Source organism: Sitodiplosis mosellana, unplaced genomic scaffold (genome assembly GCF_009176505.1).
Source record: "Sitodiplosis mosellana isolate CC-2019 unplaced genomic scaffold, AAFC_SMos_1.0 Smas_scaffold_6150, whole genome shotgun sequence".
NCBI classification, from domain to species: Eukaryota; Metazoa; Arthropoda; class Insecta; order Diptera; family Cecidomyiidae; genus Sitodiplosis; species Sitodiplosis mosellana.
The window spans coordinates 2,619,379-2,643,621 of NW_022601391.1; the positions used below are offsets into that span (position 1 = coordinate 2,619,379).

General features: G+C 36.1%; 1 protein-coding gene across 20 annotated transcripts in view; it reads left to right on the top strand.

The window, feature by feature from the left end:
* LOC129574234 (neuronal calcium sensor 2) overlaps window positions 1-24,243 on the top strand; it is a 94,528-nt gene that overhangs the window by 45,908 nt on the left and 24,377 nt on the right. For all 20 annotated transcript variants that reach the window (XM_055455906.1, XM_055455905.1, XM_055455908.1 and 17 more), the window contains 3 exons: window positions 7,548-7,659; window positions 13,769-13,912; window positions 23,857-23,985. In XM_055455906.1, the coding sequence (XP_055311881.1) occupies window positions 7,548-7,659; window positions 13,769-13,912; window positions 23,857-23,985 (385 nt within the window). The remainder of the gene's footprint in view (window positions 1-7,547; window positions 7,660-13,768; window positions 13,913-23,856; window positions 23,986-24,243) is intronic.

Below are 24,243 nucleotides of genomic sequence, written 5' to 3' on the forward strand. Positions count from 1 at the left end.
ATGGAAAACGAAACAGTAGTGAAACAATAATACTAATAGCACTCAAACATTCAACACAATACAAAATTTTAATTAATTCACACGCACATCCAATGCACAAATTTTCAAATGATTGTGTTTGACGCTTGATTACATCGATGACTTGTTTCGCCGATTCATTTGTATGATTGTATGCTTAATTTTGCCACAGCCACTCCCATATAGCTCGCGCCGCTCAACCACGATCAACCATGAAGATATACCAAGTGCAAACAAGCCGACGATATGTGAAAATCATCGCATGGCCATAGCATGCCAATAGTCATTTATTAAAACACAAGTTATCAAACGGATATCTTCATAAATAACTTCGAACGGAAGTATTATTGTTGATGGGACTTTTTGTTTTTATACAAGCAATATGTTACCAATTCAGCCAATTCAGGCACTGATTTGCGCTAATTTCTCTACAGTATAGATATTCCGTATACATGTGTCAGTATTGACGATCGCATGGGCCACTGCAAATGATGACTCCAACTCATTTTCGACAAATGAAAGTTCTCTATATAAATTCCAGTTCCATTCGTGTTGCATTCAGTGTACATCTATGCGTTGGCTGTTTGATGGTGTGATGCTACATCTGGGTGTTTCGTTTAAGAAAATTTTGAATTCTTCTAAAGCGTCAGATAATGTTCTTTTTTTTAGGATGACGTGACAACGGACGGTTGTGTGGATTTATTTTACGACCGTCTTTGAATAAGAGCAAGGAGGGGAGGAGAAAGAAATCGTTGAAACGGCCAACGAACCATTCCATTAACTGTGTTCTTGTTGTTGTTGTTGTTGTCGTTGAAAAACATTTCGCCAAGTGAATGGCATTTTCATCCATCGAAATGTTTGGCAATGAACCGAGAAGAGTGGCTCCCTTTAAGTTTTTGATTCGTTTTATATTGAGAATTTGTACTTTGTTCTCCGACTAACAGTGAAAATTATGACTTACAAACACGCATGTAGACCATTCTGCAAAGAAAGCAAAGAAGAAAGAAAAAGATTGAAAACTCTCCATAAAATTGGTGTGGCGTATCTCAAATACGCCGAGTGAATGGAAGCTTTAAAAATATTTGAGCATTCCACACATATCGTACTATCACGAAATTAAATAGAAAGAGACAAACAAAAAAAGAATGAAAAAACACATGAAATTGGGAAGAAATGGTTGGTTTTAGATTAATCCGATTTGTAACGTTTGGGAGTGTATTCCGACTGTAATATGCTGTAAGTGTTCCATCGCAAAATGATTCCAATATCCATGAGAAATCATGTGGTTCAATGGCTAAAATATTTTTCATTCAAATGTTTTTTTTTTTGTTCTTCAATTCGGTTTCTCTATTTATGAAATGCCGAGTTTTTGCCAATTCAACGTTTTTGTATGTACCGGATCTCTGTGTACACACACTTTGGATGTCACGCCAGCCATCTTGATATTTCGTGACGAACATATCGAAACAGTTGCTAGGATTCAAATTCTTAAACTGTAAATGCTATCATGACAGCCTGGCGACGTACCGACTTAATAGCTTCAATTTATTTACAAGTTCCTTTGATTAAATTATGATAAAAAAAAGTATCACATTATGAACCATTCCGTTGTGTATATAGGTAATATATACATAATATTCGATTGCATAAACTGACGGCACATAAACGCCTTCTGCTGTCATGTTATGATCCATTTGGGCGACGTGCTTCGCGCTCCTATCATCGTTTTCTTTCTTTCTTTCCTTTTTTCTTCGTATGGCACTGCTATTCATTCTTTCGTATGCGATTAATTTTCTCCAATGAAAAGTGCGTAATAGAATTACGACGACCAGTTTAGATATGCTATGTGCAGTTCTGTGAAGGAAAAGAACAATAAGAACATCAACAAATATAACATCAGTCTATTGTGAAAATATAATTCGATTGCTGCCAAAAATAGCGTCAAAATCCAATAATGGGGTAGCAGCATCTGCCTAAAAACAATGAATGGAAATATATTACACAGCATATGAACGCATATTCGCTTTGAGAATGGCTTAAACAAATCCGTTGAAATGACACTTGCCATTCGGTCGCACCATCAAAAATGTAGATTTTGCCAGAAAAAAGCCCACTGCGTCCACAAACTGATCCAGTCTTGATTTACCCTTACATGGGATAGCACCTATTAAGATGTTTAATCAGCTCAAGATGCTAATTGAGTTTCATGAAATGGCATCGCAATTTCGGAGTGAGAAAAAAATGTGTACCGCATCAAACTTATTATATTTATTGAAGCGAAATTGAGTTGACAGAGCAAATATTTTGGAATATAGCGTAGAATCAATACCAAACAGAAAATTGACGCGTATTCAAAATCGTGCTGCTGCCAATGCGCACCTAAACACACGGTTAAACAAAAAAAAACAACAACGAAAAAACACGGTGCAATAAAATTCGATTCGGCATTACCGTGGAACGTGCATTTTCCACGTAAACGTGTACCGTATGTTGTAACATGGAGTATGATGATTTTCCATTGGTACCATACTGCATCAGTAAACATAGTGCATCCTGAAAATATATTTCATTCAATTTACGAGTTTTACTGCAATCGTCGCTGTTTATGTTTATTGAACACACACATTCAAGCGCACGAAAAAAAAATTACACAAATACGCAGTTTTAGTAGTGCTAGATGCTTGTGTGAGCACGTCCAAACCAACGATGATACCTGACCGATGTGTCAGCAGGCAACATTGAGTTCACATTATATAGGGTTTTCTATGTGTGTTGTACCAAATTCGGAATTGCAATCATTTGCCCGACAAACACAACCACCTTACTCTACACACATATTTAATTATTTCAAATGCTGCTGAATGCGAACAAATTTGTTGTGCAAACAAGCGGCTATTTGATTTTCGAACCTTTCATCCAACTCCTATGAGTGTATATGGGCAATTCGATGGATATTCAGTTTCTATAGAAATATCATCTGTTTTTGTTCGATTGAAATGTGACATAGATTGCCCGCAGCGGACTATTGTCGTATGAGTATATGATGTATGTACCGCATGTGAAGCACTGGGAATAAGTTGATGACATTTTAAAACTCTCACCAAAAGTGATACTACAATCCATGCCATAAAAATTGAAGCAACTTTAATTGGGATGGCACACGTAATAAACTATTACTTTTCTGAAATAAATATTCCTGTCAACTTATTTTCACAGTTATTCATACATGATACATCTTGTCTATTCTATATATCTGTAGAGTTCAATTTATCTTTTGTCGTTGCTAGACGAAACGAAGATACACATCACATTAAACAAGTTATCACACACGAAAATGAGTGTGTGTGTGTGTGTGTGTGTGTGTATGGAAAGACTGTTGCACATACGAGTAGTAGCGAGTGATGAAAGCCAGTGATTAAAGTCGATCGATTAAGCACTTGAAGCTATTTAAAATACATTTTCGCTGACTTAGCGTTGAGGTTTATATTTGATCATGGAGATTGCACCTCAATCTCTTTCTACATACTTCTAGATAAATGCCTCTCGGCGTTTCAAAGCGCACCGAACCATTATTTATTACCATGACAACATTCCCTATATGTACACCGTGTCGAATCACATAGAATGTTCAACCAATGGTCAAAATAATCAAAACCAAGCCATCCATCCAGCCTTTGGACTTTAGCTGTCAATAAACTTGTATAAGTGCCAATCATCATACATTACCGCTACTGTTCAAAATATTTAGGCTTTTCGAATTTGGTTTTTGTTTTTGACGAATATGATGACATGGCTATGTGATTGCCCTTTCGGCTATTTCGATAATATGTTATTATATTTGGGGGAGGGTGGGTGGTTCTGGTAAATCTAGTTACATATCCATTTTTATATCAAGGCAAAGCATTTTCGGTAATCAAGCTCATCACCAAATTGCACCAGCTTGTGATTCTGATTGTCTCATCAATCACACTTTATATATGCAGCTATACGTTGTACTGGGGTGGAATTCTAAGTCATTCACCAAAATCGTTCGGAATTATTTTTTTCGTACATAAGCCATATTGGAGTGAAAGAGAGAGATTCCACTATTTTTCTGCATTCCACCGGAATTATTCCGATAACTCAAGGAAGAGTAGATTGTGTGAGAAATAATTCCGGTGGAGTGCAGAAAAATAGTGGAATCTCTCTCTTTCACTCCAATATGGTCTTATGTACAAAAAAAAAAATAATTTCGAATGATTTTGGTGGAATGACTTAGAATTCCAGCCCTGGGCCATTATATAAATCGAAAACTCGCAGCTAAAATTTGTGAGCCCAACATAGTTCACATTCATTCGTTCATCGCCAAAAACCAATCAACGACAGCATGATATTTGGAACAGAAGAATATTATCAGCTTTAGCGTGAGCTGATTTCCACTTCTAATCAAAAGAATAGATGCAGAAGTCAGTTTGGACGTCGGCAAGATTGGCCCATCACACACCCATTTCGCATTGTAAATGAGGCGAACGCATACACGGCCTTTTCGGAATTGATTACGTGACAACGCAGCATGATTACGACAAAGATAATCCATCTTTTATTCGACCTATCAGCACGAATCTGGCCAACATTCTACGGCTGTATTTGTATTGGTGGACACTAATTGCGTATTATAGCGAGAAATGAGGTGCATTTGAAAAGTCACAAATAAAAAAAGGGCAGGAAGAAAGAGTAGAAAGAAATGTGGTTTAATGTCCATATATTGAGAATGAAAATCGAGTTAAATCATTTGATTGAAGCGTAAACAATAACATTTTTTATTCAATTGGCAATGTCGAATTTCGTGCCAGATAAAGTGTTTTTACGGGGCGTTCTTCTTCATTGTTTTATGATGAAGAAAAGTGCAGCCGGAAGTCATCGAATTTTAGTGGAAATTTATGGTGACCATGATCTAGCTGATCGAACGTGTCAAAAGTGGTTTGCACGATTTAAAAGTGGTGATTTTGGCTTGGAAGACGAGGAGCGGCCCGGACAGCCAAAAAAGTTTAGAGATAAAGAATTGGAGGCATTACTCGATCAAGATTCGTGCCAAACGCAAGAAGAACTTGCAGATTCATTGGGAGTTGATCGCTCAACCATTGCAAATCGTTTGCATAATCTGGGAATGATCCAAAAGCAAGGAAATTGGGTACCATACGAATTGAAGCCAAGAGACGTCGAACGTCGATTTTGTATGTCAGAAATGTTGCTTGAACGCTTCAAAAAAAGGTCGTTTTTGCATCAAATTGTTACTGGTGATGAAAAATGGATCCACTACGATAATCCAAAACGAAAAAAATCGTGGGATAAGCCCGACCATGCATCAACATCGACCGCCAAGCCAAATATCCATGGCTTCAAGGTAATGCTCTCTATTTGGTGGGATCAGAAGGGAGTGCTCTACTATGAGCTGCTAAAACCTGGTGAAACCATCAATGGTGAACGCTATCGACGACAATTGATCAAATTGAACGCAGCAACCAAAGCAAAACGGCCGGAATATGCGACCAGACACGAGCCCATAATATTCCATGAAGACAATGCTCGGCCTCATCGCACTCAACCGGTCAAAAATTACGTGGAGAACGTCGGATGGCATGTTTTACCCCACCCCCTTATAGCCCAGACCTTGCTCCTTCCGACTACCACTTGTTTCGATCCATGCAGAATGCCCTCACCGGAACACGCTTCACTTCAGTTCAAGGAATCAAAAATTGGCTTGACACGTTTTTGGCCGCCAAGCCGGTACGTTTTTTCCGGGATGGAATCCATAAGTTGCCAGAAAGATGGCAGAATGTGAAAGTGTCTAGCAATGGACAATAGTTTGAACATTGAATGTATAAACATTTTTTCGAAATAAAGCTTAAATTTAAAAAAAAAAACCGCACGAATTAATTTACACTCCCAATATATCATTTATTGAGAAGTGTTACTCGTTCGATTCCTTTCAGTTTCATTTATGGGCTTAAACGCACGCTTAATGAAAAATCAACTGAGTAAGTATGAGTGCCAATTCGAATCGGATGTGAGTGAGTTTAATGTTTCTTGCTAAAAATTTATTCGCTTGTGAAACCACAACAATTTTGTGTTCGCATGAATTTTACACAAAATGAAATATATAACAAAACATGGATAATTCTACCTTAACTTTCGACTCCATCAAATTTAAAATTCTCTCTGTACCATTAAGTTCAATTCCACTCACTTTGAGCAAGTCACATTAATTCTATGTGATCTGATGAGCCCTCTAAAAGCGTGAGGTAAAATCGCGACGACAATGGCTCTGCATTTCATGTAGTGCTGAAAAAGGGTGCTTAGCACGCCGACTCAAGCATACATACAAAAAGTATGACAACACATCAGCTCCAGTGATTACAATTTGTGTTCATTTAGTTAGTTTATTGTTTGGTATTTTGACTGCGGAGAACAGAAATAAAAACGGGGTGAGCGATATGAGTGAGCACATTGTAGGAGGAGGAGGAGGAGGAGGAGAAGAATAAAATAGAATCGAAAAAAAACAAGATCAACATGCACACCGACAAATGTTCTATTACCATTTTACTGATTCATTGTGCTACGGCTGTGCATTTCCAGTGGTGCTATTAATTGTGTAAAAGCTTGAACGCTTTTTTCCCTTCTTTGTGTTAATTTGGCTTTTACGTCGAGTGCATTTAGAAATTATGTCATTCGTCATTTCTACGTCTGCTTTTGCATTTTCAACTACAGCGTTTCTAGCCTTTTTAAATGTCCTTTTCTAAAATAATTGCTTGTTGATGGTTTTTTCTTCTTCTTCATTGCAACTTCTCCCTCCCTGCCATCGTTTTGTTCTGATGCAAATAAAGTGTGCATGGAAAACTTTTCCATTTTGTGTGTAACAAATAATTAACATAAATCGCGCGTCACTTTAACTCTCAATCAAGGTGGAATGTGTCGATATAAAGAGAAAAAAGTATAAAATCTGCAACAATTGAAATGAAATATACTGATTTTAATAACTCAAAGTTTTTAAGTTTTTTCTCTCTCTCCTCTTTTATCATTCTATCCATGTCAACTACTTTTAATGATGATTTATATTTTTAAATGCATATTGTACGAGTGTGCGTTATGTAAAAACAAAAAATCCAATTAGGTTAATTTGAATTCTTTTTTTTCGTTCACTGTATTTCGAACGTCACTCGACGAACGACGGCAAAAAAGCCCGAACTGGCATCGGTTCGGCATCACGCCAAGCCGAGCCGAGCCAAATAAGGCTTATCAAAACAAATGATAAACACTTTATCCAACCATCTATAATTCAAGACTCCGTTCTCACTCACCATGACCGTACTATAAAATGTGTAACGCAAACATTTGCCGGAGAGCCAGGGTCGATGATAGCGAGTGAGCGGTGGAGCTTGTTTGAAAAATGAATTTGACACTCTTGAATAATTGCTCTGCAGCATTAAAATGTGACTGAAGTTAAAATGAATAGCGACTAATTTATTTCGTTTTCCCCGTTTTCTTTACAGAATGGGTTGCTTAGGAAGTAAAGATCGTCTTACAAAAGAAGATATGGAGTTCTTAAAATCACACACACGCTACGATGAGGTGACAATCAAAGAATGGTACAAAGGGTTCAAAGTGAGTACAACCAACTACAATTAATAACGTAGACATTTTTCACGGTATTTTCCACGGTTCTTTTCCATTAACGTACATTGCATCCGCTATGGGCGAATGGCAGTCGCTTGCATCTTACTTAAACTCTCTTCGCAAATATAAATCACATTCCACTGCATTAATTGTGTATACGGAGAGTAGTATAAATGCAATAGTGGTACGAGCTCAAGTGTTGCATTTCTTTGGACAAAACCTAAGCAGCAACACCTGATGTATGTGCTGAGAGGATAGACGCTATTAGTGAAATAGAAATTCCAATTTAGAACACACGCAATTTGAAAATATTAGCAACTGTTGGAAGCGTATTTTTGTTCTCTTGATTTTTCTGCGTTAACAAACAAAACAGCATATATTCTAGCATTGTCTCTACACAAACTGTAACTGTTCATAAGGAATGATAGACAAATTTGTTTCGAAGAAAAGAGAAGAAAAACATAAAATTCTCCATATGCATTGTCCTGGTAATGCAAAACTAAATGGTTAAAATTTATAAGCTATTTGAGTATTCGATGATTACAACAACTACTAGAGAAAATTTAACAAACAAGGGACATTCGTGTAGAGATGATACCAATGTTAAAATTCATGTCTATCAACTACACACCAAAATACGACTAAGCAAAATAGCTGCACAAATGGTCTAATCAAGTCGATAAGGGGCTGGACACTGTAGAAAAAAACTGAAATCGTCCTAAATATCCGAAAAACGTCATGAAAGACTCGAAAAACCATACATCTATCAAATGTCAATCAATCTTCATGAATCTTAGCATGAATATACGCATGGATCTTCTAAAATCTGTTCAAATCTGAAATTCCCGTGTCTACCCCCTAGCGAGTATCCACGAGTTGGATTTTATAAAAGTGAATACACACAATATATGCAGGTTATACCAAAAAGTGTTTATTTTTACACGCAATCTTGAAATGAACAATGCAATGCAGCCAATTTTGGGGGAACAACACACTTGAATCATTACTGTTATGTGTATGGTATAAAAAAACAAAAGACACTTCGAAACATATTCCATCAAATTGTGATCAAAGTGATGATGATTCAGGGAAGAAGTCGAGAAAAGAAAGGAATAAAATAAAGTTTGTTGAAAAAGGACTTTGACATCGTACAACTGCATACTTCATTATTAATGTTGAAAATAGCACTTAAATTCTTTTGTTAAAAGCTAACGAAAACTCCGTCAAAAGCTTTGCTTTGTGTGTGACTTTTGGTTTAAGTGAACAATGTATTTCTTCTTTCTTTTTTTCCTTCTCATATTAAATGAATATGACGAATATGGTTGCAAATTACACAGAACAATCGTACAATTATATTTGAATTTAACCTTCGTTTGTTCGCATCGCAATATTTTTAATAAGAAAAAAAAGACTTGAACTTCTACAATCAACCTTTGGAACGAAACTTTGGTCTATATTTACTTTGGGTTCTTTTTCTTAGGGTTCTCTAATCTCTATCTCTTGCATCAACGAACACAAAGTGCAAGAGAGCGGCATGGTTTGCGCCATTTGCTTTATACTTAAACTTTTTATTACCTATCGTTCATAAGCAGTTCTTTCGGTGATAGTCAAAATTTTGGATATGACATACATCATATCATCAAGTTTTAATTGTTCGAAAACTATAACTCTTTGAAATGATAACAGAAGCAATTCTTTTGTATTTTCATTTCAAGTTCGGGCGTTCCGAATCACCACAGTCGGATTTTCCCATTAGAAGTGAACACATCACATTTTCATTTCGCATAATGTAACTCAACCAAATGTAATTGTCATCCGATAATAATCATTAGAACAGAACAAAGATTGACTTTGTCAACGTTCGAAAATTGCAACAGTAGGAAAAAAAATACTACCCAAAAAATATAAAACACTATGTGTGAGAATGTATGCACAAAACGTAAAGGAGAACGAAAAAAAAAAGTTAGTCAACGTTGCTGTCATGTCAAATTTCAATTTTGTGGAGCGATCGGTAATTTTCCAAAGGGCTTGGCTTGGTTTCGCTCATATACATCGACACTATTCGCCATGAAGTGAAAATAAAAAGCTAAATGGATGAAAAGAAGTAAATTAACAAGCCATTGGCGCGCACCAATACCATAGACTAACACACATACACCGAAAAAAACCGCATCACATTCTCCACTTTTGCTAATTTATATGTTCAATACTTATTATCGTTCCGTTTAAAACGGTATTCATTGTAGCACTGGCTATTTGGTTCTGTTGCTCAAATTGTTCAGCTCAGACGACGGAACATGTCATATTATTGTCACTTTAATAAATAAATGGAAAATAAATTATGAAAACGAATTCCATAAAACCTAATTATAAAATAGGGAGTAAAAAAGCCATGCCGTTGAAAAGAAATAGAATATTGGCACAACGGGGTAAATCACTACTACAGTCGACGTTCGGAAATCTTAAGGTTCAGTGAAATTTACGCATTTCATAAGTAGAATGTACGCATAAATTCGTGCAATTTACTCATATTAGTCAAAAAAAAATTATTACGAATGCAGTTTGTACATTGTAAGAATATATTCGTATATAGTACGTCTTTCATTAGTTTCATTTCACGAATACATTCGTATGAAAAATATGCTACGAATACTTCGTACATTGTACCAATAAAATTCGTAGAGAATTCACTCATAAAATTTTTCAGTGTATATCATGTGCTAAGTGACTAAAGTGATTGCAGAAATCGGTATCCGTAGGCGATCAAACCATAGATCCTTGAAGATAGATATCTTTTAATTTTTTTTTATCTTTTCATAGATCCTTGATAGCCTTTCCATCCAACCAAAATTTTAAATTAACTGGTCCTTTCAAGATCCATGCGTCTCCACGATATGCGGATCATATTACAGGGTGGCGCACTCGAAGTGTTACGTTCGTCGCACGGTCGTCCGTATGCGTCTATGCTTTGCATATTTATACAGTATAGAACATCTAGGTAAACATATTTCTATGTCCGAACCGGTGCTTGACAGATTCTTAGAGATAAATTGGATTTTTTTGAAATATTTGAAATAATTTAAGCGTGATATTCCCCTAGAGTGGAACTAGTGTTGGCTTCGAACGTTCGTTCGACCGTTCGACAATATAAAAAAAAATTGTTTTGTTCGTTCGTTCGTTCGAAAGTTTTGTAAAAAATTATTTTGTTCGTTCGTTCGTTCGAAAAGTTGAAAATTATTTTTTTTGCTCGTTCGTTCGTTCGAAATTTATGAAAAAAAAAATGTTGCTCGTTCGTTCGTTCGGAAATTGCTATGTTCGACCGTTGGGATTTTTACATTTGAAATACATAGGAAGCAAATACAATTTTGATTTCTTTGGGTAAGACTGAAGGTACAACGTAATTACCGGTGTAATTACTGAGTAATACCACTGGTAATAATTATTATCGATCTTATTACCGATTAATAAGTAATTACTAAGATGATAGTTATGACCGATTATTACCGTTAAGTACTTAATTAAACTTTGTACTTAAGCTTAAGTATGTACTCGGTAACAATCGGTAATAACTATCATCTTAGTAATTACTTATTAATCGGTAATAATATCGATAATAATTATTACCAGTGGTATTACTCAGTAATAACACCGGTAATTACGTTGTACCTTCAGTCTTACCCAAAGAAATCAAAATTGCTTCTTATGTATTTGAAATGTAAAAATCCTAACGGTCGAACATAGCAATTTCCGAACGAACGAACGAACAACATTTTTTTTTTCATAAATTTCGAACGAACGAACGAGCAAAAAAAATAATTTTCAACTTTTCGAACGAACGAACGAACAAAATAATTTTTTACAAAACTTTCGAACGAACGAACGAACAAAACAATTTTTTTAAATGCTTTCGAACGGTCGAACAAGTGTTCGAAAGTGTTCGACGGCCAACACTAAGTGGAACTAATACAAAAGATTATAACTTTTTTGTTTTTTGATACTTTTTATTGCTCTAAAGAAAAGAAATGTTGGAAAATAATAAAAATCTTAGAATCAGCTTTCAGGTTTCATTTTCAGTTGCCCTGGATCGAGTTATGCCCTCACGTTCACCATTTTTTTTAAATGTGTTTGCACGGAAGTGGTAGATTTGAGAAAATTTTAATATTATTAATATAGTTTGGATAACCACACACCATGAAAGTGATTAGATTCTAGTTCGTAGAATATTATAAAAGAATTTCAGTCTTTATTGGACCACTATCACCCATGTATAACTCCTTTTGAAGGTCGGAACTGTGATAATTCCGAATTATTGGATTTCCTCGCAATTTTCTCCATTCTGACCCCAAAATAAGTGACATCATGTGACGTCATCGAGGCTGGGGTGAAGATCGGAGCTCTTTGAATACAAACTAGGCAATAATTGTTCCAAAAGATTCCAATAAAATACTTGAATTTAACCCATACTGGAAGAAAGCCATGCTTCGGTGAAAAAAAACAACTTTTTGGAGCTCATTTTGGTCGACTATTGGCTGTCGAATTAAATGAAGAAGATTTCCAAAGACTTTCATTCCCAAAGCATATTGCAAGGCACTGTTAGCCCACAAAAATACAAAACATGGGTTATCTCAATGTAAAGACTATATAAGAATATATGCCAGAATAAGAACTAATTCCAAACACCCACGTTCGTGCAGGGCGCATGTTGTTGAATCGTAGGAACTCATAACTCGATCCAATGAAATTGAAATTGAAATCTGGATGCTGATTCTAAAATTTTAATCATTTTACAACATTTCATGCCTTTAGAGCAATCAAAGATATCAAAAAACAAAAAAGTTACACTTCGAGTGCGCCACGCTGTAAACGAAATTAAATGAGAATGAAGGCCGCTTTTTCAAAAGCTACCCGTGCTATACAGCTTTTGCCCTCCGCGTACAATGGAAATTTTACTACTTATTCTGGTTCATCAATAGTGGCTTACCCCCTGACAGACATAGTGCACAACGTGGCGTAATTATAGACAGCAAATCATGAAATAAACGAAACTGTTATGAAAATTACTTTATTCTTTCCACTCGCTTGTTTGTTACAGCTACGCATTTTGAACAGCTGGACATATAAATGGAAATTGGACTTGGCGTAGAATGTTATACTCGGTTTTACTTTTCAAGTTTGGCTTCACTTGCTTTTAGTTTGTTGATACATATAAAACTTTAACTGAAACGTTATGTGGAATGTTAAGTACAACATACTATCTGAAATAAAGTTTAAAGTTCCATCACAACAAATATTTGTCTGTACTGTTTGTACATATTTATTAAATATATTTTTTGCGCTGACTTCATTCCTATGTGGATAAAATGAACTTGAACCTATTAACTAATACAAATTCGTTTTTAGATAACTCAGTGAAATGCGCTAGAAATATGTTACGTGAAGTTTATCTGTTCTTCTGAGGCCAATCACTTCATGATTTAAATGCATTGGATGCAAAATGGTCCCCTTCATGATGTTGATAGACATATTAAAGTCGATATTATGGTGTAAACCTATAGACTTGTCAATTCCAGTTAATAACATGCTAATTTTTTAAAATTTACATGTATTTTCGATTAAACGCATGCAGATCACGTCTCTTGTTCAATACATACAGTCGATATGCAAGTGACAATATGAATGGATTTTCAGTGGACCTGTAATATCGATGGAAATCGAAATTGACATGGCTGATATGTTCATTGAGCGAATTTAATTTGAGTTGGTACTGCCACATGAGATAAATTTATTGTGTTCGACTATGCGTGACTTCATTCAAACTGAATCGAATTAGATTTCCTATGAAATGCAAGCATCAAAATGCTAATTAATGCCTAGTATTATCTTTCTAATTTAAATAAATAGATATAAATGGCCGTCGAAAAAGCACTGTATACCGTCCACTGACCAAACAAACTTTATGTCACATGTGTCACCTGCTTTTTTTATTTAAATTTTCCATGTTTCCACATCATAGCATTCATTTTAATATTCAAATTTAAAGACATTTTTTTTTTCAACTATCGTTCCATGTGCGGTTTCTTCGTTCATCAATTTGCAGCAAGATTGTCCCAACGGTCGTTTAACTCCAGCCAAATTCGTGGATATGTACAAAATGTTTTTCCCATCTGGTAATGCGGAAGAATTTTGCGATCACGTATTCAGAACATTTGATATGGACAAAAATGGCTATATTGATTTTAAGGTAAGTCTTTCGAACACAATTTTCATTCAGTCCGAATATTTTTTGGTCGACCTCTCGAATGGACAGATTGGAGTTTATGCCGAATTAAATTCGGATTCCCTAATAAACATGTATACGACACTGGATGTACGTTTCTTCCACACCGATAGTCTCATCCAGTAGCTGTCAAACGAACAGCGCCACACATTTCAACGGCAATGTTTGACGTAAGTGCGTCCACGACCGTGCTCTTTGCACTACGTGCGTGCGTCAGACTGGTGCTATATGGACGCACTCTACTTTGCAAATAATGTTATTGTTAGTGTTGATTTCTTCACTGTTATTTCGTTCGTTTAAAATAGAGACATTCCATACGGTATTCATATTCAAGAAACGTTTGATTGCCCATATAGATGGATTTTATGCTGAATTGAATGTGAAAATAAGAAGTTCGTGTGCAAATTCGGTCAGGATAATGAATTTAAAATATATGTATGCCAATTCTATTTGGTAGCTGTGCTCCATTGTAAAATAAATTATCAAAATGTGCAAATAAACATTTGGGTTTTTCGTTGGTGATGTATGTTTCCTTTCCATCCATTTTCCTTTCGGCAAATGCCATTTTGGCCTGAAGAATTTGAAAATATACATGAAACCATTTACGTTTCACTCGAACGAATTTCATATGAGCGTTAGTCACATCAATTGCTTCTGCTGACAGCAGAAATTTTCACTTGGAAATATAAACCACAAACATAAGATTTAAATACTAAGCGATAGGGAGAGAGAGGGAGAACGATTGCAATTGTGACTATAGCAATAAGTCGACGATAACGGCATAGCAACAGCAATAGCACCATCAACACAGACAGAATGACAACAAAATAGAAAAGATCGAATGAATAATGCAATTTCATTTGAAAAATTCTATTTAAATTGTATATTTATTGCGCATACACAGCACAGCGTCAAGTGGTAGCGCTTAGGTTTTCAAGCGGAACACGTAGCTGTTGTACTATAACAGGTATACACACACATCCACATTTTATGCAGAGAGAGATCCTTTTTGCATGTGCTCAAAAATGAGAGAAAGTTTTGAGATACACTTATATTTGCTACAAATCGATCGACGTTCTATCTGGGTTAGGTCTGCCTCTTTTGTCTCGTTCATTCGCTAGAGCGTTCTCTTATTCTTCGCTCCCATCTTTGCAATCATTCGCGTAACCTACAAAATACGCGCACAGGGAAAACCAAATGGAAATGATGAACATAAAGACGAAATGACTCCAACTAAAACAAAAATAAAACCAAAGCATTAACGGAATCGGCATTTTTGCATGTTTTATTTATAAGTGTTATACTTTTAAATAGCAGTATCTCGAACTAAACCAAGCAAATGGTCCACAACACTTATAATCCTGAAGGTGCTGAGGTGTTTTTACTGTAAGCTCTCGCTCACAAACGTAACATTACATCGAATCAAGATGAAATGGCTATGAATCGGGCACCGCACACGACCGACCGACCGAATAGCGAAATGACTCGTACAGATCTGGAAAAATTTTCAGAACAGAGTTCATATTTTAACGGATTTGCGAGTACGTAGCACTTTGACTTTCTGAATGCGGAGAGCTTACGCGAGGCTAAATGGAAATAGAAAAGGAGCTGGAGTTTCGATAGCAGAGGCACTCATTTAAAGCACAATTTTTCACATGCTATGAGTCTTGCAATCCACGTGGGCTTTTGATTCTGTGGCAATTGAATATTGACTCAACATATACGTATCTAAAAGGATATCCGGATACATCAAAAATATTTTCACAGATTTCTTGCTATTGCTGCGCTCTGTTGGTTGCAATTGCATGCATATCACAAAGTGTGAGTAATGTTATCTATCTGCCATATGTACATGGGTAGTTTGAGTATCAGTTGACATTACGATACGGGTAAAAGTGTTGAAAAATTTACCTGTAAATCAGCTAAGGCTAGGCTACATCATACATATTATATAAATATATTTTTTTTGACATTTAATGCATCTTGTTTGATGCATATGTGGAGGCCTCTACATCATTGAAATGTCAATGATCCGGATCCTTTTATCATTGCTCAAATTCTATTTCCATGTTTTCGCTATTCTAAGTATAACCAGAGCATACGTAGAATGAAACTTTCATTTTGTGTTCACTGTAGATGCTCATTTTCATCGTTATTGCATTCTGGATTTTAGAGCTTTTCAACGAACTACAAACGATCCAATGCAGTCTCGATTTTGATGCTTCGATGAACGAAACAAACACGTGAGACAAATAGAACCGAGATGAAAATGAAAAATTATCGATTTTTTTCTTTATCTTGTTCCGTGAAACACCAAATCTCCAGACGATTAAGTAAATCAACGGTAGCGTATGATGCGTCAACTCAATTCACGTTTCAGAATTACAGCTCGCACAAATGGTAAAATGAAAATGCGAAACACATTATTGTCAAGTGGTTTATCGAATCGAATCGAATCGCATGCTAAGAGCTCGTTTGCATTGGTAATTTTTGGTGCGTGTGCGCGCTCTGCTGCACGATTTCAACTATGCAAATTTCATTTCGGTTCAGTAATTACATCAACATTGTGCGCTCGTTCACATTTCAATTCGTGGATATATCGGCACGGGAATTCGAATTAAGTGGATGAGAAAGCCTCGAAAAAAAAAATAGAATTATTGTGTGTTACATTGTCTAATGGTCGTTGATGTTATTTTACGCAATCATTAATATCAAGCAGTTTTAAAATTGGATATGATTTCAATTCAATTCGATTCGGTTATTTCAGCTCATGCTATCATATTTTACCAAAATAATCAACAGATTTTCAATCGATAAAATTCCCATGAATATTGAGAAGCAACGGAAGCGATGCATTAAAATAATGTCCTCTTTACATACGTTTCAAAAATCCATCCAATGTTCTTTTTTGTATAAAATGGAATGGAGTAATTAAGGAAATAATTCAAAAAATTATAATGAATATAAACGAAAACCTATTCTTGATTGTTTAACTTGAAAAGTTAAAAACGTGGAAAAACGCCTGGTGACGTATAATTGGAAACGAACACAAGCATAAATTCAAAAGTATCGCCCAAGCTCCCGGCACAACAATTTCAAATTGAAAACTAACAGGACCATATATGTAGCACAAGGGAAATTTATTCATATTATATTAGCATACGTACATAGTAAATAATTAAATAAGCGGCATATTCGAAATGGCCTTTTTTCATTCACAGTTTGAATGTGTGTTGTTTTTGCCAGGTGATCAAAACTCCAGTTTGGAAATTAAATAATATTTTATACTTGTATGTATAAACATATACATTCCCATTAATATGCATCCGATAATATTTAAACGTTTAGCGACAAAATAATAGTGAAAGTAGCGAATCAAAAGCGTATACCTCCGAAGAATGCTATGAAAAGCGATAAAACTGAAATCAAACTAGCCAGAAATTGTAATAATGGACAAATAGAAAAAAAAACACTTACACACACACGCACCGGATTTGTAAATATGAAAATACTGGACGATTGGAACGGAAGGGGGGAAAACGCGTTTGGAAAACGTTAAACGAGTTCATACACCTTGAAAATCACCTATACATCGAAAATGTTGAAATAGTGTAATTAAGACCCAAATGAAAAGCATGTAGAAATACTTGCCATAAAACGGAATTTATTCGCATTTCAAGTGGAAAAAAGGAAAACGCCATTGCCTGATATGTATGAAATGAAAGTGAGTCGAGGTAGGTGTCTAAAACCTCACCCGCCGCCATTGGTCGCACACGACTCGAATGCATTTTTGGCGCTCCTTTGCTGGTGGCTTTCAAATTTTTAGCGGCGATTGAAATACTATTTTCATGGCGAGCTGAAATACCTTTCACAAAACACCAATGAGCAATTTTGTGGATATGGTGAAATGAAATGGTTCTTATTATAGATATTTATCGAATGGGCAGAATGTTATTTTGCTTGAACATGAACATTATACCATCGTTCTGGCGAAGAAAAAAGAAATTTTTTTTGGTGTAATATAGCTAGTGTTGTCCGAACTTTTTCGTCAACGTTGCTCGTGCGTTGAAATTATATTATCGTATCCGTTGCTGACTGATAAAAAAAAACTTTTGTTTCACGCAGTTAAATGGCACAATAACATTCATTGTAAATGTGCTGGACTTTATTTTTTGTTATCAATAAAATAGCGATTAAGTTGAGCGTGCACGGAGACACCCCGAACGCAATCATCGATGAAATGAAACAGAGAACAAAGCATAAAACAGCAACATTCACGCAGCTGTTACCCTCTCTCTCTCTCTCTCTCTCTCTCTCCCTCTTTCCCTTCTTTGCTTCCTTCCGACGCTGTTCCGAAGCACTGCCTGCTGAAAACTTCTTCATTTCGTCGGTTTGGTGCGCTTTTAATCTAATATACTTGATGTGGTTCCAAGCAAGTCACTGAAAAAAGAACGTGATTACAAACTTTTCGCTTCTTATGGGTTCCAAAAGTTGCTATTCGTTCGAATCAGTCGCACACACACACTTAATATATAACTTTAGTACGCCTTTTATGGCTCACTGGATGGATAAAACAAATGCCATTTGAATGAGAAAAAATATATGTATCAGAGGCGAACGCACCGGCTGTGTGCTTATGGACTATGACATATTCATTTGTAAATAAAATCATGGCAAATTCCTAGACGGCTTCACAGCATGTTCGGTATTTTCCAATGTTTGCGTTTACCTTAGTTACGAATGGTCCGAGAAGAAGCACAATCCCTTAACCATATAACGAAGCATATTGGTTTTGTTTATAAGCCGAGAAAACTTGACCGCATATTCATTACAAAAGCATTTGTTTGATTCAAAATGTCAATAGCAAATGTAGAAAAATGGATTGTAGATCTTTTCGCGACAATGTCTATCACAGTGATTGCAATAATTCGATCGAATCGAATCAATATCGATTATTAAAACCATTCGAACATTATCGCAGGGGAGCGATCCAAATGCAATTATCAATGAATAATTAAAACGAATGTGATTTTCATTTTCGAGACAGAAGTGCGTGGCCAATATAAATGCTGGAAAGTAATCCCATTTTGTTACTTAATTGCAATGAGTTCCTGATTTATGGAGCAAATTTATCCATTCGATTCGTGAACTATTTAATAAATCTCTGCATGCCGGAAATATTTATTATTGGCTTGTATCGTTCGAATCATTAACAGACGACGGAGAGTGGGGTTGTGTAACTAAACACTGATAGTCATTTGGTAAATGGCCAAATATTACTTCAACACGTAGCAGCCAATGCATGCGCGTTGATATTGGAAAATTATACAAGACGCACATCACACATATTCATTGCTCAACCAACGATACGACGCACGAACACGGACCAAGTGACAGTTCTACACGAAACGCAAATGCCGTTCCTACCTAGGCAAACTATTACGACGTTTGGTTCCCTTTTTTTCGTATTACATTTGTGTCATAATTAGTTGACTGGTAGTCACTAGAGGCAATGATCATACCTTATTGTTATAGCAGTGATATGCATTCAGGGACGTGTGTATGTCAACTTACTGAACAAAAAGTTGTTAACTTAACGTGTGCCAAAAGACGTGCACATTTCTCTTGCACGTTCCCATTTTTCTCTGTTCCGTTTGAAACTGATTGCTCGGTCTCAATTATTACTATGTTGTACTAATTCTGATGTAATTTATTTGATCACACGATTGCCTAATGTCACTCGTCGTAAACTGTGTAATCATCGGTTTCGACGTGTGTCTTGCACATTTCAAATGAATTTGATGCCAGATTCCTTCGCACGCTCTCAATGGAAGCTGTTTCAGTTTCCATATAATTGATTCAGCAATTGCCTCTCAATCAATAAAAAAGACAACATTTCTTCACTTCGAACACGAAATTTTCAATCCCATAAGTACATCGCGCTACCTCTCGTTCCCAACAATGTTAAATTCTCTTCGATGAACTTTGTTCGAACCGAACGGCAGAAGCCGTCATCAACTACAATGGCCGAAGTGTGTTGTTTCGTTCAGTATCTGAACGAAATACTACATAAAGATATATAATATAATATATTGTTGATAGTCAAACTTGGATAATTAAGCAAGAGTTTTCACAACATTGTTGAGATGCTATCGTTACACTTTCTTCCGTCGCTTTCGGTTTGGAGCGAAGGCGACGAGCTATGGTCAATGTACAATAATTCAAGTCGAAAACATTCAAAATCAATGATTTGGTGTTTAATGTGTGTGTGTGTGTGAGAGAGAGAGAGAGAGAGAGAGAGAGAAGTTTTGAACAGCCGAGCGCTAAAGTGTTAGACTGTTAGTACACCAGAGCCCATTATGACCATAGGATAGTGATGTGTACGCGTGAATGGAAAAACTAACACCATCATCATCCATCTGATTTGGTGGAAAAATCATTTAACGTGCACACAAAGCCATTGGCCAGACTGGCACGAATGAGTCGCAAACAATTATTAATGCTTCTCTTCATTTATGGTTCATGCTAGTGAATGCTATATATACCAAAAAAAGCGGGCGATTTTCCTTTAATTATTCTCATAAGTATCGCGAATTATAATTATAATTTTCCGTTTGTTAGTGTTGCTACTGGCATTTGTGGTGGTGTTGTTGTTGTTGTTATTATTGCTTTTTATATCTGTGGTTTCAATCTACATCACAAGCGGGAGTTTTTTTTGTACTTCCAAAGAAATAGTATTATATTTTTAGAGCTGGTGCTCTCATCTCAATGTTTCAATCCATTTAGCAACATGCTTGCTCTGAAATTAGAAAAATGAATGAGTAACTGACTCAGTCGCAACCAAAATACCAAATGGGAAATTTTGTTTTTTGCATGGACATGACATTCAGTAATCATTTTGTTATTATTTCATTTTGTCTTGTTCTTCGCACCAGCTACACTGTAATTCCAATGGGATTAGAATTTAATCCATTGGGATTCTTTAGCTAAAAAATCCAAAAGGATTAATATTTAATCCCAGCTATATGAAAAAAAAAATCCATGCGTCAAAACATTATTATTGAAACGAAATATTTCAGAAATTCAAATTGTCGAATTTGCTTTCAATGTGTAGCATTGCAAATGTTCAAGCGGCTATTGCAAAGTGATATATTAACACACGCACACGCACTGTCATCAGTTCTGTGCAGAAATCACAATACAAACGAATAGTATACACGACCATTCACATACAGTGGCTAGCCTTTGTTTGTATTGTGTTAGTTCATTATCAAAATTTCAAGTAAATTTTGATCGTTAAGTCATTGCAAACGTTCAACAATCTCTTATGGTGCACGATTCGTCAACAAATGAAATACACATTATTTATCGCAGATTGAATGTACTGAATATACGTGGATGTTGCTCTTTTTCTACTTAAACCATTGCTATTGATTTCATACTCTTATAATTATTTCAATTGCGCCTGTTCGTCTGCATAAATATCATCAAAATGATTCTATTTAAAACTTCAGCCAATTTTATTTTGTGCAAACAATGAAACACGTGAACGTCATGTTCTATGGTCTACATCAAACTAGTTCAAGGTCGTGTGAATATGCTATCAAGTATTTTCCAACAAATTAACATGGAAACGTTCAAAATTCATGTCACACTGGCCGATACAATCGATAGAGACATTGACTCATTAACTGTGATTTGTGAGTTGCAGTTATTTTTTACCCTGTTAGTCGTACATCCAACGAGTGCACACAGAAAAAGGGCGAGTAATGCGTTAGAACAGAAAATGGAACCAGCATAGGTACACATAATACTCAAAAGGCATATGGGGAACGAAATAAAAAATTTAGATTGCGATATTTTACATGCGTAAATTCCGGAATGTGAAAATATACGGTACCAACAGTTGAGACTTCGCATAAAGTTTGCGTTTGTCCGAATCTTATGCATATTAAAAGCGAAGAGAAAAGCTGAAGAAATCAATAATTCAAAGGTGAATCTACCGATGTGTTATTTTTCACTCACTCCCCCTCTTTCGGATACTGCTACTGCTGCGGCGGCTGTATACCGTCATGGGATTTGTTGCTGCAGTGTGCGTTGTCCCTCGCATTTTACTGCTGAACAGAAATGGATTTTTGCTGCCCCAACCCTGTCACACTCTCACAAATATGTCCGAATGCCTTATACGCCATCAATTTTCGGTGCGGTATTACATAATTTACACCTTTTCTGCCCGGTTTTATCAAATTCTCCCTTCGGTGAAGAGCAACAACACCACTCGGAAATGGCCGGATAGTCAAAGGCGAAATCCCCGTAACGCCATCTGAACAGTTGACGAAAAAAAACATGGAAATTTTTTTCTTCCTTTTACGATAAGGAAATACATTTGAAATTTAGTGTGGACTGATTTCATTTCTGAATATTTAGTTCAAATGAATCAATTACAGAAGATGAAGACAACTTCATGCCAAAAATCTGTAAAAGAAAATAATAATTTCTTAATAATACGTTGGCCTTGAAAATATTCGAGGCACAGAAGAACACCGCTAATGTCGTTCACGAGAAACCGTCCTTTATTCTATAGCGACAAAGCGTTGAAAGCCGCATGATTGTTTCATCTGTCAAAAATAACATTGTGAATGGTATGGTTGGTGAAGAGAGCTGTTGCTTTGCGTGTTGGATATATTTGAATCGGTAAAAAATCGATGCACAGATTCACTGACTCATTTATTTGCTCACGTAAAAATCGGATCTCAAAATTATTTGTATTTGCACGTGTCGGCCAGAGGGAAACAGGGAAACAGGAAAAGTGAACAGGAGTTGGAGTAAGTTAGACTTTGGATAGTATGCGCGAACGGGAATTTCCTAATTTATGTTGATTGCTAAAACCCGACCAAAACAAAGAAAATCGAGTGTATATACGGATATCTCGGAAAATGCCTAACGTCAACCGAATTCATAGTGTCTAGTGATTTTATAGTAGTACTTCTGGCGACTAGGCGGAGAAATTATCGTTGTACAGCCACAAAGAAATCGTGATAGAAGGATATGAAAACCATCTATTATGAAGGTTCCAACTATATGTGTAAACATAAATCAAATACGCACACGCAAAATGTCTGGTGTCGGTGATGTAGGAAAATCTGGGCATTGTAATATGTTTGGCAAAGCAAACACCGAAAACAAAGCTTTGGATCATCATTCACACTCGTAGATAAACCACGCACCATATTATCATTGCCTACCGCGTTTTTCCACGTTCATTCTTCATTTACGCATTTACTGTGGATGCGGATTAATGCTAATGTTTGGTTTTAATTGTTCCACTTATCGGGTATGGATATTTAGGCACTATAATAGTGGCTAACTAGTGTAAAATTTTTGTTGGTCTTATTTCACAATAGCTATTAAATTGGAAAATTGCATGGAATCATATTAAAAGCACACAATGGTGTGTGTTGTGGTTTATTTCCCATCAATTTAAAGTGAATACGTACTGCAAGCCAATTTGCGGCAATCGCTACATTATCCCGATAATCCATTGCAATTTGAACACTATTCCTCTTTGTTCTCAGGACTGAAACTGCTGCCGCACGTGCTGAACCATTCAAATCAATTGTTTTGATTAATGACAATGTCTCAAACACTCATCCGGAATGAATGATTGATAAATGTGCCGATTTGAGTGTTTCAAAATAATTAACCAGCATTTTCGCACGGCATTTTCTCAAATGCATTTCATCCACTCGTCGACCATGTCTATTGGATGGACACTGGACAGTGTCCATCTGTTCATTCTGTTCTACATTCCACTATTTATCTTCGCCTCTCTCTCTTTTGTTCTTTCTCTCTGTTTTCAATGACTAAACGAATAAAATTAAAAAAAACTATTTTCTCTGTATTTGCAGGAATTTCTACTGGCGATCGATGTTACCTCAAGCGGTACACCTGAAGAAAAACTGAAATGGGCATTTAGAATGTACGACGTTGACGGCAATGGCGTTATAGACATACAAGAAATGACGAAAATAGTCCAGGTAAGCGAAATGGCTTTAATACTATAGTGATGGAAGGAGCATGATGTATTGATGAAATAAACACAGTTGTTTGATGTGTTTGGATATAAACTCTTTATTCATTGTTCTTTGGTTGAAGGTTGTGTTGTGACTGAGTGGATGCGCATGACGTCGCGACTAATTCGGCTAATGCCGTAATTAGCGCAACGTCGTCGCATGTATAGTCAGAGAGTGCATGCAGATGTGTATGATTTACATAGGTGTATGCGCTCTCCGGCT